At 42.7% G+C, this 14,462-nt stretch overlaps 1 protein-coding gene across 2 annotated transcripts in view; it reads left to right on the forward strand.

Moving 5' to 3' along the window:
• Positions 1-14,462, forward strand: part of IFT57 (intraflagellar transport 57) — a 73,104-nt gene that overhangs the window by 15,078 nt on the left and 43,564 nt on the right. For both annotated transcript variants that reach the window (XR_006742090.1, XM_036446688.2), the window contains exon 5: positions 2,652-2,720. Coding sequence is in view for 1 of the 2 variants with exons in the window: in XM_036446688.2 (XP_036302581.1) it covers positions 2,652-2,720 (69 nt within the window). In the remaining variant the exon portion in view is untranslated. The remainder of the gene's footprint in view (positions 1-2,651; positions 2,721-14,462) is intronic.

Consider the following 14,462-nt stretch of genomic DNA (forward strand, 5'->3'; position numbering starts at 1 on the left):
GGTGTCCCTCACCTGGCCTGCACCTTCTCTAATCCAGTACCCCTTGGGGGTTGTCCAACTACCAGTTTAGAGGAGAATCAATTCCTGTGGAATTGGGCCTAAATTGGCAGTCGGACATCCCTCTTGCAATCCAGGACCGCTGGCTCCTAACTGTTCACCTGCCTGCAGCCTGATCCGCCTAACTGCTCTCCTCTGCTATCTTGATCACCCCTAACTGCCTCTGCCTTGGCCTCGTCACCATGGCTTTGTCTGGAAGGTCATCTGGTCTAATTAGCATATTACCCTTTTATTAGTATAGATTCCTTTTGAATGCTCCCTTAATAATGTTCAGTAACTTGATTCCTTTCCCTAGTACCTACTATTAAAGTTGGTGTTTTTTTTTTTTACCTATTAGTGCTCAACCCCATAAAATTCAACAAGTATTTATTGATTGCCTATGTAAACTGTATTGAGTAGGTTGTTGCAAAAACATAAACTTGTCTCATCTCCCATGGGTGTTGAATTATTGGCATTTCAATCGTTTACTCTCCTGGTTAAAAAGACCATCATTAGTGCAAACACGGACTAGACTGAGTTGCTTTTTAAAAGTGTGCATCTGCATATATGCTGAGGATTTAAGATGTAAACAGATCCGTTTTATCTACACCTCCATGCCCCACTGCCCCCTCCCTAAAAAAGTAAATGTCACTTGAGTGTATGGAAACTTCATTTACATTGTTCTATATTTTACTAAAAGCATTCCAGTTCCCCAAAGATTAGCATAGTTCTCACATATAACTTTAGTGGCACCGCCCCAGAGATTCTGAGCAGATCAAGGATGGAGCTTTAGAATTTCCATTCTTACAAGCTCCCATGCCATACTGAAGCTGCTGGTCTCAGAACCACCTTTGAGAACCACTGTCTTACATACTTTTAAATTCTTGCAGATAAGGATTATCTTTGAAATCTTTCACTGCTGCTTTTGTATAACTGCATGTGGAAGTGCCCACTGAACAACACCCAGTTTTTTTTTCTTTATAAGACTTGAGGACCACGCTTCATTGGCTTTATTACCATAATAGAGGCCTATTGCATGAAGAGATTCAAGCAATAGGCCTTTTTTTCCTTGGCTTCCAGCACTGGCACCTAGGACCCAGGCCTTCGCTCCGACCAGAGTCTGCCACCTTCATCTTCACTGCAGACTCCGGCTAGAGTCTGCCATTTTTGTTTTTTGCTGCATCACTGGAGGAGTCTGCAATCTTTCTCTTTGCTGTGGCTGGAGTGCTGCTCCTGTAGATTCCTTTGCCCCCGCCCTCCCTCTCATAGCAGGCATCCTGCCCTGCCTGGCCACTCCACACTTGGAGCAGCTGGGCTGTTACCATCTTTGTCTTAATTTGCATATTCCCATCTGATTGGCTGGTGGACATAGTGGAAGTATGGTCAGTTTACATGTTTGTCTATTATTAGGTAAGATTCTTAAGTTTGGGATATTCTTGTTAAATTTCTTTCACCCAGTATGTCACTGTCACCACAAAGACATTTGAAGAGAAAGGGGAGTTAATGTTTTGTCTTTATACATGCTTATAGAACCTCAGATTCTGTATTTACTGTATAGTGGGAAAAGAATTACCTCTCAAAAGGTCATTTCTGACCCCACCTTCCATAGAAATTGGCTCAGAGATTAGGACCCGCTTGGAATCTACCTGAACTATCCTTTTAGTTCAGGGTGGGGAATCTTTTTTCTGCCAAGGGCCATTTGGATATTTACAACATCGTTCACGGGCCATACAAAATTATTGACTTAAAAATTAGCCTGCTATATTTGGTCAAACATTTAATTCACCCTTAATACTTTGGCAGGGCCAGATCAAATGACTTCTCAGGCCTTATATGGCCCTGGGGCCAGACATTCCCCATCCCTGTTTTAGATAATGTCTAAGACACAAAGTTAGTATCTTAAATAAATATGTATTTCATTATTATTAAATAGATTTAATATTTAATATCTTTAAATAGATTTAGGGGCCAAGGGCCAGGCAGTACAATACTGGTGACTTAACTAATTAACTGATAAACCTGAGCATATAAGAGATATCAAAAACATTCATTAATGTGATTGGTCCCTGGAGTAGATCAGAATATTTTGTCTGTCAACCTGTCATTTGTATCTATTTTAATCATGTTACTCAAAATTTCCATTAACTTTTTCCACTATCTGTTTCAGGTATGCTATTTGGGACTTTTTCTTATTCTATTCTTATGCATATTTATCTCTAGTTCTATAGTAATGGCACCCTCCCTTTTTTTTTTTCTTCAATCAATGAGTTAAAAAAAAAAAAAGCCCACATTATTTATTTTTTTAAAATTTATCTTTATTGTTGAAATTATTACAGATGTTTCCACCCCCCACCTATCCATTAACCCCTCCCTACCCCATTCCAATTCCTCCCCAGGTCTTTACTGCACTATTTTTTGCCCATTATAATGGCATCGTTAAATCCTCAAAAAAACAGATGTGCTGCTAATAACTTTACACACATTACTAGGCTTTTAATACCCTTTCCTGAATTAGTCTATATATAGGGTTTAATGTGTATGTGAAAGTTGGAAATACTTTTTTAAATGGTAACTTTATAATTACTAACTTTTAAAACTCTTTTTGTTTTTCTAAGGAAGAAGAGACAGATAATGAAGAAAACTTTATTGATCTGAATGTTTTGAAAGCTCAGACCTATCGTTTGGTAAGTTGCATGGTATATACACAGGACCAACAAGCAATATGTATACTTTATCTGCTGAGAATTGAAACAAGTAGAAACCATTGTTGGCCATGGTTTAGTGTAGGAGTCTGGAACCTTTTTTTCTGCTAAGGGCCATTTGGATATTTATAGCATCATTTGAAGGCTATACAAAATTATCAACTTAAAAATTAGCCTGCTAGCCGGGACCGGTTTGGCTCAATGGATAGAGCGTCGGCTTGGGGACTGAAGGGTCCCGGGTTCGATTCCAGTCAAGGGCATGTACCTTGGTTGCGGGCATATCCCCAGTAGGACTCTCTCTCATCGATGTTTCTAACTCTCTATCTCTCTCCCTTCCTCTCTGTACAAAAATCAATAAAATATATTTTTTTTAAAAATTAGCCTGCTATATTTGATAAAACATTTACTTAGTTCACCACTCATGACTTAGTAGCACCAGACCAAATGATTTCTCAGGCCTTCTATAACCCTTGGGCCGGCTTTCCTCATCCCTTATTTAGTGTGTCATTTGAAAAGTAGATCTGAAAATTATTATTCTATATATAAAATGCAGTAGAAAATATACAAATTCAGAGGTGCAAGTAGGGCCAGAAGCCTGCTGTCTATACTATGGAAAAGCAACACAGTGCTTCTCTTACACTGAAAATAATTTATTTGCCTTCTGTCATTTTTTTTTTTCATGGAAACATATTATTTGATATCAAGTTCTTTTTCTTAGTAACGGATCTGTGTTGAATTGTTGAATTGGCTTGATAATAGGAAAATGACAATTAAATGGTAATTCTTTGCAATGAAATGGATTATATTAAGATTGGTATATAGATACATGGACATTGCTATAAGTCAGTTTTTGCTCTATTTCAATTAGGAAGTAAATCCAGTCTATAAAAGAGAGCCTACTGAATGAGATATTTCACAAGTTAATATGGGAATTTTGTATTTTCCTTTATGTATATTATATTTAAACTAGTGCCCTGGTGCTTGGATTTGTGCACATTGAAAGGATATTACTAGTAATTAGAAGATGGCTGGCAGGGTGGGACTGAGTGAGACAGGCTGGACATGCCCTGGAGCCAAATCTGCCATCCTTCCTGGCCAGCTGCACCTGGGCGAGTGCCGCGGCTGGGAAGGTGTCTGTGGAGTGAGTGGGAGTCCCTTGGCCTGGCCTGTGGGGTTCAGGCTGAAACGGGCTCTCTGACATCCCCTAAGGGGTCACGGATTGCGAGAAGATGGTTCTCGGGTGATCCACCCCCCTGAATTGAGCTCCTTCCTCTCTGGTTCTGGGGTGCATCACCCGAGAACTGCAGCTGCTAAGTCACTGCAGCTTAGCAGCTCCAGTGTTGAGCATCTGCCCCCTAATGGTCATTGCATGTCATAGCTATTGGTCAGACAGTCGCAAAGCCTTTGATATATATAGACTAGTAGCCTGGTGCATGAAATTCGTAGATGGGACGGAGGGTGTCCCTCAGCCCAGCCTACACCCTCTCCAATCTGGGACCTCTTGAAGGATGTCCTACTGCTGGTTTACAGGGATTGGGCTTAAACCAGCAGTTGGACATCCCTCTTGCAATCCGGGACTGCTAGGTCCTAATTGCTCATCTGCCTGACTGCCTGATTGCCCCTAACCACTCTGCCTGTGGGCCTGCTTGCCCCCAACTGCCCCACACTGTTGGCCTGCTCACCCCCAAATGCCCCTCCCCACCAGCCTGATCACCCCCAACTGCCCCCTGTGCCAGCGTGCTTGCCCCAAACTGCCCCCCTTGCAGGCCTACTCACCCCCATCTGCCCTCCCCACTGGCCTGCTTGCCTCCAACAGCCCCCCTGCTGGCCTGCTCCCCCCAAACTTCCCCCCTCCCCACTGTCCTGCTCACCCCCAACTGACCCCCACTGATGGCCTGCTCACCCCCAACTGGCCCCCCTCCTGGTCTGCTCACTCCCAATACCCCCCACTGGTCTGATCACCCACAATTTCTGTCCCATCCTGGCCTGATCACCCACAACTTCTCTCTCCTCTTGGCCTCTAATTGCCTCTACCTTGGCCCTGCCACCATGGCTTTGTCCAGAACAATGTCTGGAAGGTCTCCTAGGAGGTCTCCCAGTCTAATTAGCATATTATCCTTTTATTAGTATAGATAGAGGCCTGGTTCATGGGTGGGGGCCAGCTAGTTTGCCCTGAAGGGTGTCCCGGATCAGAGTGGGGGTTCCCTTGGGGCATGGGGCAGCCTGGGTGAGGGCCTGTGGTGGTTTGCAGGCCAGCCATGCCCCCATGGGGTGAAGGTCTCCTCTGGGAGAGCATGGCCAGGCTGGGTGAGGGGCTGAGGGCTGTTATCAAGCTGGCTACCCTCCCCCCAGTGGGCACTCTTACTCCATGGGGATATGGCCAGCCTGAGTAAGGGGCTGAGGGCCCCCTTGAGCAGAGGGCAGGGTGGGCAGGAAGCTTAGCTTCCTTCATTGCCGGGAGAAACCCAAACCTCCTGCTCGCTCCAGCTCCATGGCCACCACCATTTTTGTTGAGGTAATTTGCATACTCACTCCTGATTGGCTGGTGGGTGTAGCAGAGGGATGATCAATTTGCGTGTTTCTCTTTTATTAGTGTAGTTGATGTATGTGTGTGTTCTGCCCAACTTGAGATATAACATAGTATAAGGATATAACTAACTTGCATGAGCCTGTGAGTTGACTCTAATATTTTTAATACTTACTAGGTGTCTGACCTCGTGCAGGTTTCCAAACTGATTATCCCTATCTTTCTCATCTATAAAATGAGGTTTAAAATATTACCTTTTTTATAGGGCTTTTAAAGATTCAAAGAAGTACTTCATGTAAAGTATTTATTATGATGTCTGGCACATAGAAAATGCTGAATAAGTGTTGGCAAAAACCAAAATCACATCTTCCCCTCCCCTCTCTGAAAACAGGGATAGCTATCATTTTTATATTCTCTACGAGAGGCCCGGTGCATGAAATTCGTGCATGGGTATGTGTGTGTCTCTCAGCCCAGCCTGCACTCTCTCCAATCTGGGACCCCTCGAGGGCTGTCCGACTGCCCGTTTAGGCCCGATCCCAGTAGGACTGCTGGCTCCCAATTGTTCACCTGCCTACCTTCCAGATTGCCCCTAACCACTTCTGCCTGCCAGCCTAATCACCCCCTAAACCACTCCCCTGCCAGCCTGATTGATGCTTAATTGCTCCCCTTCCATCCAATTGCCCCTACCTGCCCTCCCCTGCAGGTGTGGTCCCCCCCAAATGCCCTCCCCTGCAGGCCTGGTCACCCCTAACTGCCTTTCTCTGCAGACCCTGTCCCCCCAATTGCTCTCCCCTGCTGGCGTGAGTCCCCCCTCCCCCCCAACTACCCTTCCCTGCAGGCCCGGTCACCCCAACTTCCTTCCTCTGCTGGCCTCATCACCCCTAACTGCCCTCAATTGCCCTCCCTTACAGGCCTGGTCTCTCTCAACTGCCCTCCACTGCTGGCCTGATTGCCCCCCAACTGCCCTCCCTTGCAGATCTGGTCCCTCCTCTGCCGACCATCTTGTGTCCACATGCGGGCAGCCGTCTTGTGTGTTAGAGTGATAGTCAATTTGTATATTACTCTTTTATTAGATAGGATAGAGGCCTGGTGCACAGGTGGGGACTGGCTGGTTTTCCCTGAAGGGTGTCCCAGAACAGAGTATGGGTTCCCTTGGGGCATAGGGCAGCCTGGGTGAGGGGCCTGTGGTTGTTTGCAGGCTGGCCACAACCCCAGCGACCCATGCAGAGGCCCTGGTATCTGGGATTTATTTCTTTTAGAATTGACACTTTGTAGTCTTTGAGCGGAGGCTAGGGCAGGCCAGGGTGTGCAGAAAGCCTGGCTTCCTCCATTGCCAGGGAAACCCAAGCCTCCTGCTTGCTTAGTGGCTGCAGCCATTTTTGAGGGGATTTATTTATCTTCTGTAATTGAAACTTTGTAGTCTTGAGTGGAGGTGTGGGCCAGCTAAAACTTTGGATTCCTCCATCACCGGGGAAACACAAGCCTCCTGCTCGCTCCAGCTCTGTGGCTGCCACCATTTTTGTTGGGATTTATTTATCTTCTATAATTGAAATTTTGTATCCTTGACTGGAGTCCATAGTTGGCCAGGGTGTGCGGGAAGCTTGGCTTCCTCAATTGGCTGGGAAACCCAAGCTGCCTGCTCACTCTGTGGCTGCAGCCATCTTGGTTGGGTTAATTTGCATACTCGCTCCTGATTGGCTGGTGGGCATGTCCTGTGTGTATAGCAGGGGTACAGTCAATTTGTATATTACTGTTTTGTTAGATAGGATAGTGTAACACAGAAGATACTGAATAAGTAATTCCTAAATAAATGAATATATTTTTATTACTCGATTCAAAATTATATCAAAATAATATGTTAACATTGAAATCTAAACAAATAAACTCCAGTTGTAACAATACATTTGCAGATCACTTCATAGTTTTCAAATTACTTCAAAACACATACTTTTACTGTGTAAAAGTATGGTAATACTTTTGTGAGGTAATTGGGTGGTGTTTTCCCCATTTTATAGATAAAAAAATGGAAATTTATAACCTTAAGACAATTCATCTTTTAAAAAGCTAATAAATTACAAAAGCTAAGTTTGAACTAATTTTCTGCAAACTCTCAAATCTCTTTTTCCCCTTTGCTTCTTAGCAAAAGTTCGACAGGGTAGGTATGGTTTGATTTCTGTTTTAAGCAAGGACACAGTGGTTCTTGGTGTTCCTGTGTGTGTTGAAGATGGTGATGACAAAGTTCTCTTAAAGTATGAGGAAGAAAACAAAAGTACAATAGATATGCAAACACAGTTTTTCTCAAAAAGAACAGTCATTTGTGCTATTCATTTATATTGATAATGTAATTGGAGGCCTGTAAAGGCTATCCCTGGATTCCCTCTAGACCAAGTGATTTGAGAGTTGGGAGCACAGTAATTTAATTTGCCTCTATCACTACTCAAAGTCACCATTGGTCCTGATTTCAAATTTTCACCTCAAACTGTCTAAGGTAGGGTTTTCCCCCTGCCTATATCTTTACAAATTATCAAAGCATTAGATCCTTTGGATAAAGATTATGTAATAAAGATTTATTTATTTATGTATGTATTTTTAGAGAGAGAGGGAAAGAGATAGAAATATTAATTGGCTGCCTCCTGCATTCCCTCTACTATGGATAGAGCCCCGGGCATGTGCTCTGACCTGGAATCGAACTTGTGACTTTTGGTTCATGGATTGAAACTCTAGCGCTGTCTAACACCTGCCAGACTAATGTATAACCTTTTGAATTAAGACTATGTATGGTTGCATTTCACCAGAGGAAGAAGCTTGATCAGGTGTTTGTGAATGGTCAGCCATGAAGAACTAATGAGGCAGAAAACCCTTCATATTTAAAAAAATCTGGCAAGCTTATGATGTTGTCCATAATGCCATCTGCCTGAGACAGCTGTGTCTGACCACAGCTTATGATGTCTCAGGCTGTTCTTTCTCTGAGACAGACCTGCTAGACAGGTTAGTAACATAGAGCTGAGATTTTATGTTTCATGCAGCAGGTGGACTTACAATGCAGAAATGTTATTTTAGTAAAGCTGAATGTGATGAATACTTCACTAGAACAGGAATGACGTATATTCTCTAGGAAACTGATGTACTAAGACGTGTATATGTGACTTGTGCCAGCCCAGAGATGTGTGGATTACTGCAATCCCTCTCCACCTGTGGCTATGAAACAATAGATGCTTCTACAGTCATTTTCTATCCCCTCGCCCTGCTTTATTTTTCTACACAGACCCTGGCATTGTATTACTTTCCGATTTGTTTATTGTCTATTTAAACCACTAGAATGCAAACTCCTCTAGAGTGGCAGCTTTTTTTCACCTGTGCCTGTTGTGTAGAAAGTGCTCAGTATTGAAAAATGTTGAATGAATACATATATGCACGATGGTATTTTATATTTAGAATTTTACAGGCAAGATATATTTTGATCTTCATGGAGAAAAGAACTTCTCAAGACTAATTGCTTCTCCCATGCACCATGTAGGATAATGCAGGGGAAATCTAGTTATATTCCTTTTATTAAAATCTAGAACCTGAATAGTATGTCCTTATGTATCATGATAATTCCAGAAAATGGGTATGCACAAGCATTTTCCTGAGATTTGTGGTAAATGGAGGAGAGAATGTAATGAAAAAGACATATGATACACATTGTGGCATCTGGAATTGGACACAGACAGAGTTTGGAGTGCATGACGTGTACTGTAAAAGGAAGCGGGAAGAAAGCAGAGTTGGGCCAGGGGAGCAGTATAATTGATTCAGGTCTGACATAGTCTTGGCCAGTGTAGTGAGGAGCACTGGAGAAAGTGTTGTATGCGTGGCTCAGTGGCTGGAGGCAGGCTGCCTAGGGAAGGACATATCTCCAGATAAGGTGTCTCTCTGCAGGTAGGGCAGAGCCTGAGGAGCTGATAGCGGGAAGCTCTTTACTGGCCACCTTTCCTACAGCTGAGCAACAATTTCTTCTTTGAAAAGTGACCTGGTGATCCATCTTCCTGACTTCTGAAACATATTTGACGCCTGTAACTGCTAATGTGAGGAATTTGTAAAGAGACAGTGTGTGGCCATTGACTAAACTTTGAAATGTCTTCCTAATTGGATCTGGACACAGCAGTAGTGTTTCATGAACATAAAAACTGTACTAAGAAAATAGTTCCTCCTATGGAAGTGAATGCTTACAGTGATTAAATTGGTTTGTTTTGAAAGCAGGTGGTTTTCAGAACATTTATTTATTTTAAAAGTTAAAAAACATTACAGGATGGGGCAAAAGTAAGTTTACAGTTGTCCTTATGGAAAAATAATACAATAATCAATAAATAATAACCTAAGAATAAACTGTGTTTTGTGTTCTCACAATTGTAAACCTACTTTTGCCCCACCCTATGTATTTAAAACCATTCTTATTCGGTGGTTTTCCCCTCTAATTTTCTTATTCCAATTATGGCTTTGCCAAATATAATTATCAAGAAGATAACTCCTACAATTTCGTGAGGGATTGTTTTATCTTCCAAAATTTCATTTTCAGGTTAGTTATTTTAATTTTGATATAGCTTTTCTTAGAAGGAAAAAATATTATGGATGGATATTAGGCTTTAAGACTAGCCCAAAAAGTTTTATATTTGCTCTTTTCCTCTGATTCCTGGATGTTTTTAGCCAAAGCCTCCCTCATTGATCATTGGGAGGACACTGGCTTGGTATTGAAGCTCTGACAGTTGGCCGGGGCCTGTGATGGTTAGGGATGCAGTAGAATGTTCAGAGACTTGAAAGGTGGGGGCAGGGAAAGGAGGCTCTGGTGTTAGGGCGTGTCCTGGTCATTTCTGTTTCTAACTTGAGTATGTGTACTGGAAAATGCCTGCATGTTTGGCAACGATGATGCAGTTATGAGTGGTCTTTGTAGCTCCCCTCCATTCTGAAGTTCAATAGAATCACAGCAACAGTGTTCTGGCAGCTTCACACAGATGTGTCATTCTCCTCCCCCAGTGAAGGATCGGAGGAAAGCTGCACACTCTGAATTCTATTTTTAAATGCCCATCACTTCATTTCAAAACATTTTTTTAAACATGCCATAGATACCATTCTTCCTTGAGATGCTAAATTTGAGGTTTTAGAAACCAACTCCTGAGTTAGACAGCATAAAACCAACTATCTGAAAAGGTTTAAGCACAATTGGTTTTTAATTATTTAGCAAAAAATGCATAGTACTGAGCATGAGAGAATATTTAGCTTAAAAAGCAAAGCTGTAAGGAAGTGAAAATCTAGGCTTAGAATAAAAAGTGTCATCGTAGCAAGTCTACAACATTGTAATAAAAAAGAGGAAGAAAATGGATCTACTTTGCTTAATATATTAAATACTTTAAATTTTTTTCATTTTACATATTATTTACAATTCTCGACAAAATGTCTTTTCTGAGTAATATAGGGGGAAAATACTATTCTACAATATAACTGGCCCCCATAAGTTAGCACTGGTTTGGGTTCCTGTTTGAGGAAAATGTTTTTTTCTTCTTCTTTTTAAAACAGTTGAATGTTAGTCCTACTGTGAGAAATCTATTATTTCCCAGGGGAAACAATGAAAACATGACATGTTTAAGTGTGATGGAACACAGTATGACTGAGTAGGTGCTTTTATTTCTATGGTAACTAACCTGCACCAACACATCAGTTGTACATCTGGAAGTGAATAGGAAATGTAGGTTAGAGGGGGAAAAAACCTGTACTCACTGCTCAGAAGGAGGCTCAAACAGCAGCTCTTGCTGGGTGTAAAAGAGAGTTTTGCTTGATCTTTAGTGTAATTTTTAAACCTACACTTGAAATAAGAAAGGTCTTTATTTTCATCCTGGTTTTATTGCAAGTCTATCCAGAAGTAGGGCAAGGACTTTTCAAGGTTCGTTCCAAAATGTGTCCATAACTTCAAGGTTTGTAGATCCTTTGGCTGAAATAGTAGTCACAGATGAAATCCTGACTGCATGACTCTAGCCACATGACTAGAGAAATTAACCTCTCTATGATTCTGCTTTCTTATCTATAAAATGGGGACAGGATTCTTCCAAGGGTAGTTGTGAGATTACCATAATAACTTGTGGACAGCACCTAAGATGGGGCTGGCATAGGTTTTGCCCTTGATGCATTTCTTCTTTTGTGTAACTTTCTCCTTTGCTGGAGATTGGGATTAGTCACTAACATTCTTATTGCTATAGAAGAATAAAAAGAGCTCCATTCTCTCAATACTAACCAGTTTCTAGATTGACATGAATATTTTTGTGTTAGAAACTTACATAAGATGTGAATTTAACAAGAAGTTTGATTTTGATGTAAATTGGGAAGCCCTGGTGATATCATGATTTTATTTTCATTATCTGTGACATGGGTTATTATTGAAGGCCCACTAGACTAAATTTGCTGTCACATAAGGTCTCCCTTATAGAAATAAATAAGGGGAATTTGAAGTCAAGTGATGTAATGATTTTCCCTAGCAATTATTTGAGAGTTGTCATTTTATAAATAGACTAGAGGCCCAGTGCATAAAATTCATGCACGGGGATGTCTGTCCCTCAGCCCAGCCTGCACCCTCTCTAATCTGGGACCCCTCTGACTGCCTGTTTAGGCCTGTTCCTGGTAGAATCGTGCCTAAATGGGCAATTGGACATCCGTCTCACAATCCAGTACTACTGGCTCCCAACTACCTGTCTGCCTTCCTGATTTCCCCTAACTTCCTCTGCCTGCCAGGCTGATCACCCTCTAACCACTCCCTTGCCAGCCTGATTGATGCCTAACTGCTCCCCTTCTAGCCTGATTGCACCTAACTGCCCTCCCTCCAGGCCTGGGTCCCCTCCAGCTACCCTTCCTTACAGACCTGGTCCCTCCCTAATGCCTGCCCCTGCTAGCCATCTTGTGGTGGCCATCTTGTGTCCACATGGAGGCAGCCATCTTGTGTGTTAGAGTGACAGTCAATTTACATATTACTCTTTTATTAAATAGGATAGAGGCCTGGTGCATGGGAGGGAGCCTGTTGGTTTGCCCTGAAGGGTGTCCAGGTTCAGGTGGGGGTTCCCTGGGGGTGTGGGGCATGGGATGTCCTAGGCGATGGGCCTGTGGTGGTTTGCAGGCTGTCCATGCCCCCCTGTGACCCAAGCTGAGGTCCTGGTATCTGGGATTTATTTATCTTCTATAATTGAAACTTTGTAGCCTTGATTAGAGGCCAGGGCCGGCCAGGAAGTTTGGCTTCCTCCATCGCTGGGGGCAACCCAAGCCTCCTGCTCTCTCCTGCTTTGTGGCTGCCACCATTTTTGTTGGGATTTATTTATCTTCTATAATTGAAACTTTTAGTCTTGAGCGGAGGCCAGGGCCGGCCAGAGTGGGTGGGAAGCTTGGCTTCCTTCATTGCCAGGGAAACCCAAGCCGCCTGTGCACTTAGTGGCTACAGCTATCTTGGTTGGGTTAATTTGCATACTCGCTCCTGATTGGTGGGCGTGTCTTATAGGTGTAGTGGAGTGATGGTCAATTTTCATGTTTCTCTTTTATTATTGTAAATAGGTTATATTTTCCAAATCAGCACTGATAGCAAATATTAATTATGTAACTCACACTTTATCTGGGCACTAGAGTATGTGTTTTTTGTGTGTTTTTTTTCAGTCCTCTATAATCCTTTAATCTTTAAACCCACATACACCCATCAGCACTCACCTCTACCTGTGTTAATGCTTTGAATGTGTGACTGATGATTCATTTTCATCCAGGAGTTGTAGCCACTATGACCTATGGATGCTACCTTTGAAATATTTTTCATATCCATCCCTTCAGCTGTCTTTCAAAGTCAGGTACTCTTCCTCTCTGAATTATGTAACAGTAGTGTCCTAAATGGTCTTTAGTCTTTATCCTTCAGTCCTTCACTCCCACCCCACCCCCTTTTGTGAAAACATATTTTACCATACTCTTTTGTCTTACCAAAATGTGACTTTTGCCAGGGCATTCTGACTTCAGTAAATTCTGATTGTTTACAATGCCTACAGGTTAATTTATATAAATTATAAAACAATAAATTTGGTGTCTGGCTTTCAAGATCCTTTGCAATTGAATAACTGTTCACATAGCCAACCTTATTTTTCCCCCCCACTGTAATAATTGTATTACAGGTAAACAGATTCTCTCATAGGTTTCCAAACACCTCATAACACAGCTGTTCCCATCTATCCCATCCTATCCTTTCACTTTTGTCTCTTACATAAAACTAGAGGCTCGGTGCACAACATTTGTGCACTGGGAGGGTGGGGTAGCGTCCCTCATTCCAGCTTGCACCCTCTCCAATCTGGGACTCTTCAGGGGATGTCCAACTGCAAGTTTAGTCCCAATCCCAGGGATTGGACCTAATCTGGCAGTAGGACATCCCTCTCACAATCTGGGATTGCTAGCTCCCAACCACTTGCCTGCCTGCCTGCCTGATTGCCCCTAACTGCTTTTGCCTGATAGCCTGATCACCCCAAATACTCCCCTGTGAGCCTGACCAATGCCTAACTGCTCCTCTGCAGACCCGATAGCCCCCAACTGCCCTCCCCTGCAGGCCCAATAGCCCCAACTGCCCTCCTCTTCTGGTCTAATCGCCTCTCACTGCCTCCCCGCCCCCGTTGGCCTAGTCATTCCCAACTGCCCTTCCCTGCAGGCCTGGTCCTCCCCAATTGCCCTCCACTGCTGGCCTGATTGCCCACAAATGCCCTCCCCTACCCGCCATTTTTTGGTGGCCATCTTGTGACCACAAGGGGGTGGCTACTTTTGACTACATGGGGGTGGCCATCTTGTGACCACATGGGGGTAGCCATCTTGTGCGAGGGCATGGTGGTTAATTTTCATATTACATCTTTATTATATACGATGTCCTGACATCATCTTTGTTCTTGACTCTTATTAGTAAATGTTCAGGTTTAGCTCAAATTCTGCCTCTTACATAACATCTTACTTTATCACCCTGATTTCATTTAATTCTATGACCCATAAATCTTCATAAGACATCACTAGAATGTTTTTTTATCATTTTATTTCCTGTGCTTAGAGTAGAACAGTACTTGGATTATAGTAGGGACTAAACAAAGCTCTCTTGCATTAAAAAAAAAAAAAAAAAAAAAAAAAAAAAAAAAAGCATTGCATCTTTCTTATGAGTCTGTCTCTCTTCTGGC

Source organism: Pipistrellus kuhlii, unplaced genomic scaffold, assembly GCF_014108245.1.
Source record: "Pipistrellus kuhlii isolate mPipKuh1 unplaced genomic scaffold, mPipKuh1.p scaffold_m20_p_2, whole genome shotgun sequence".
NCBI lineage: Eukaryota > Metazoa > Chordata > Mammalia > Chiroptera > Vespertilionidae > Pipistrellus > Pipistrellus kuhlii.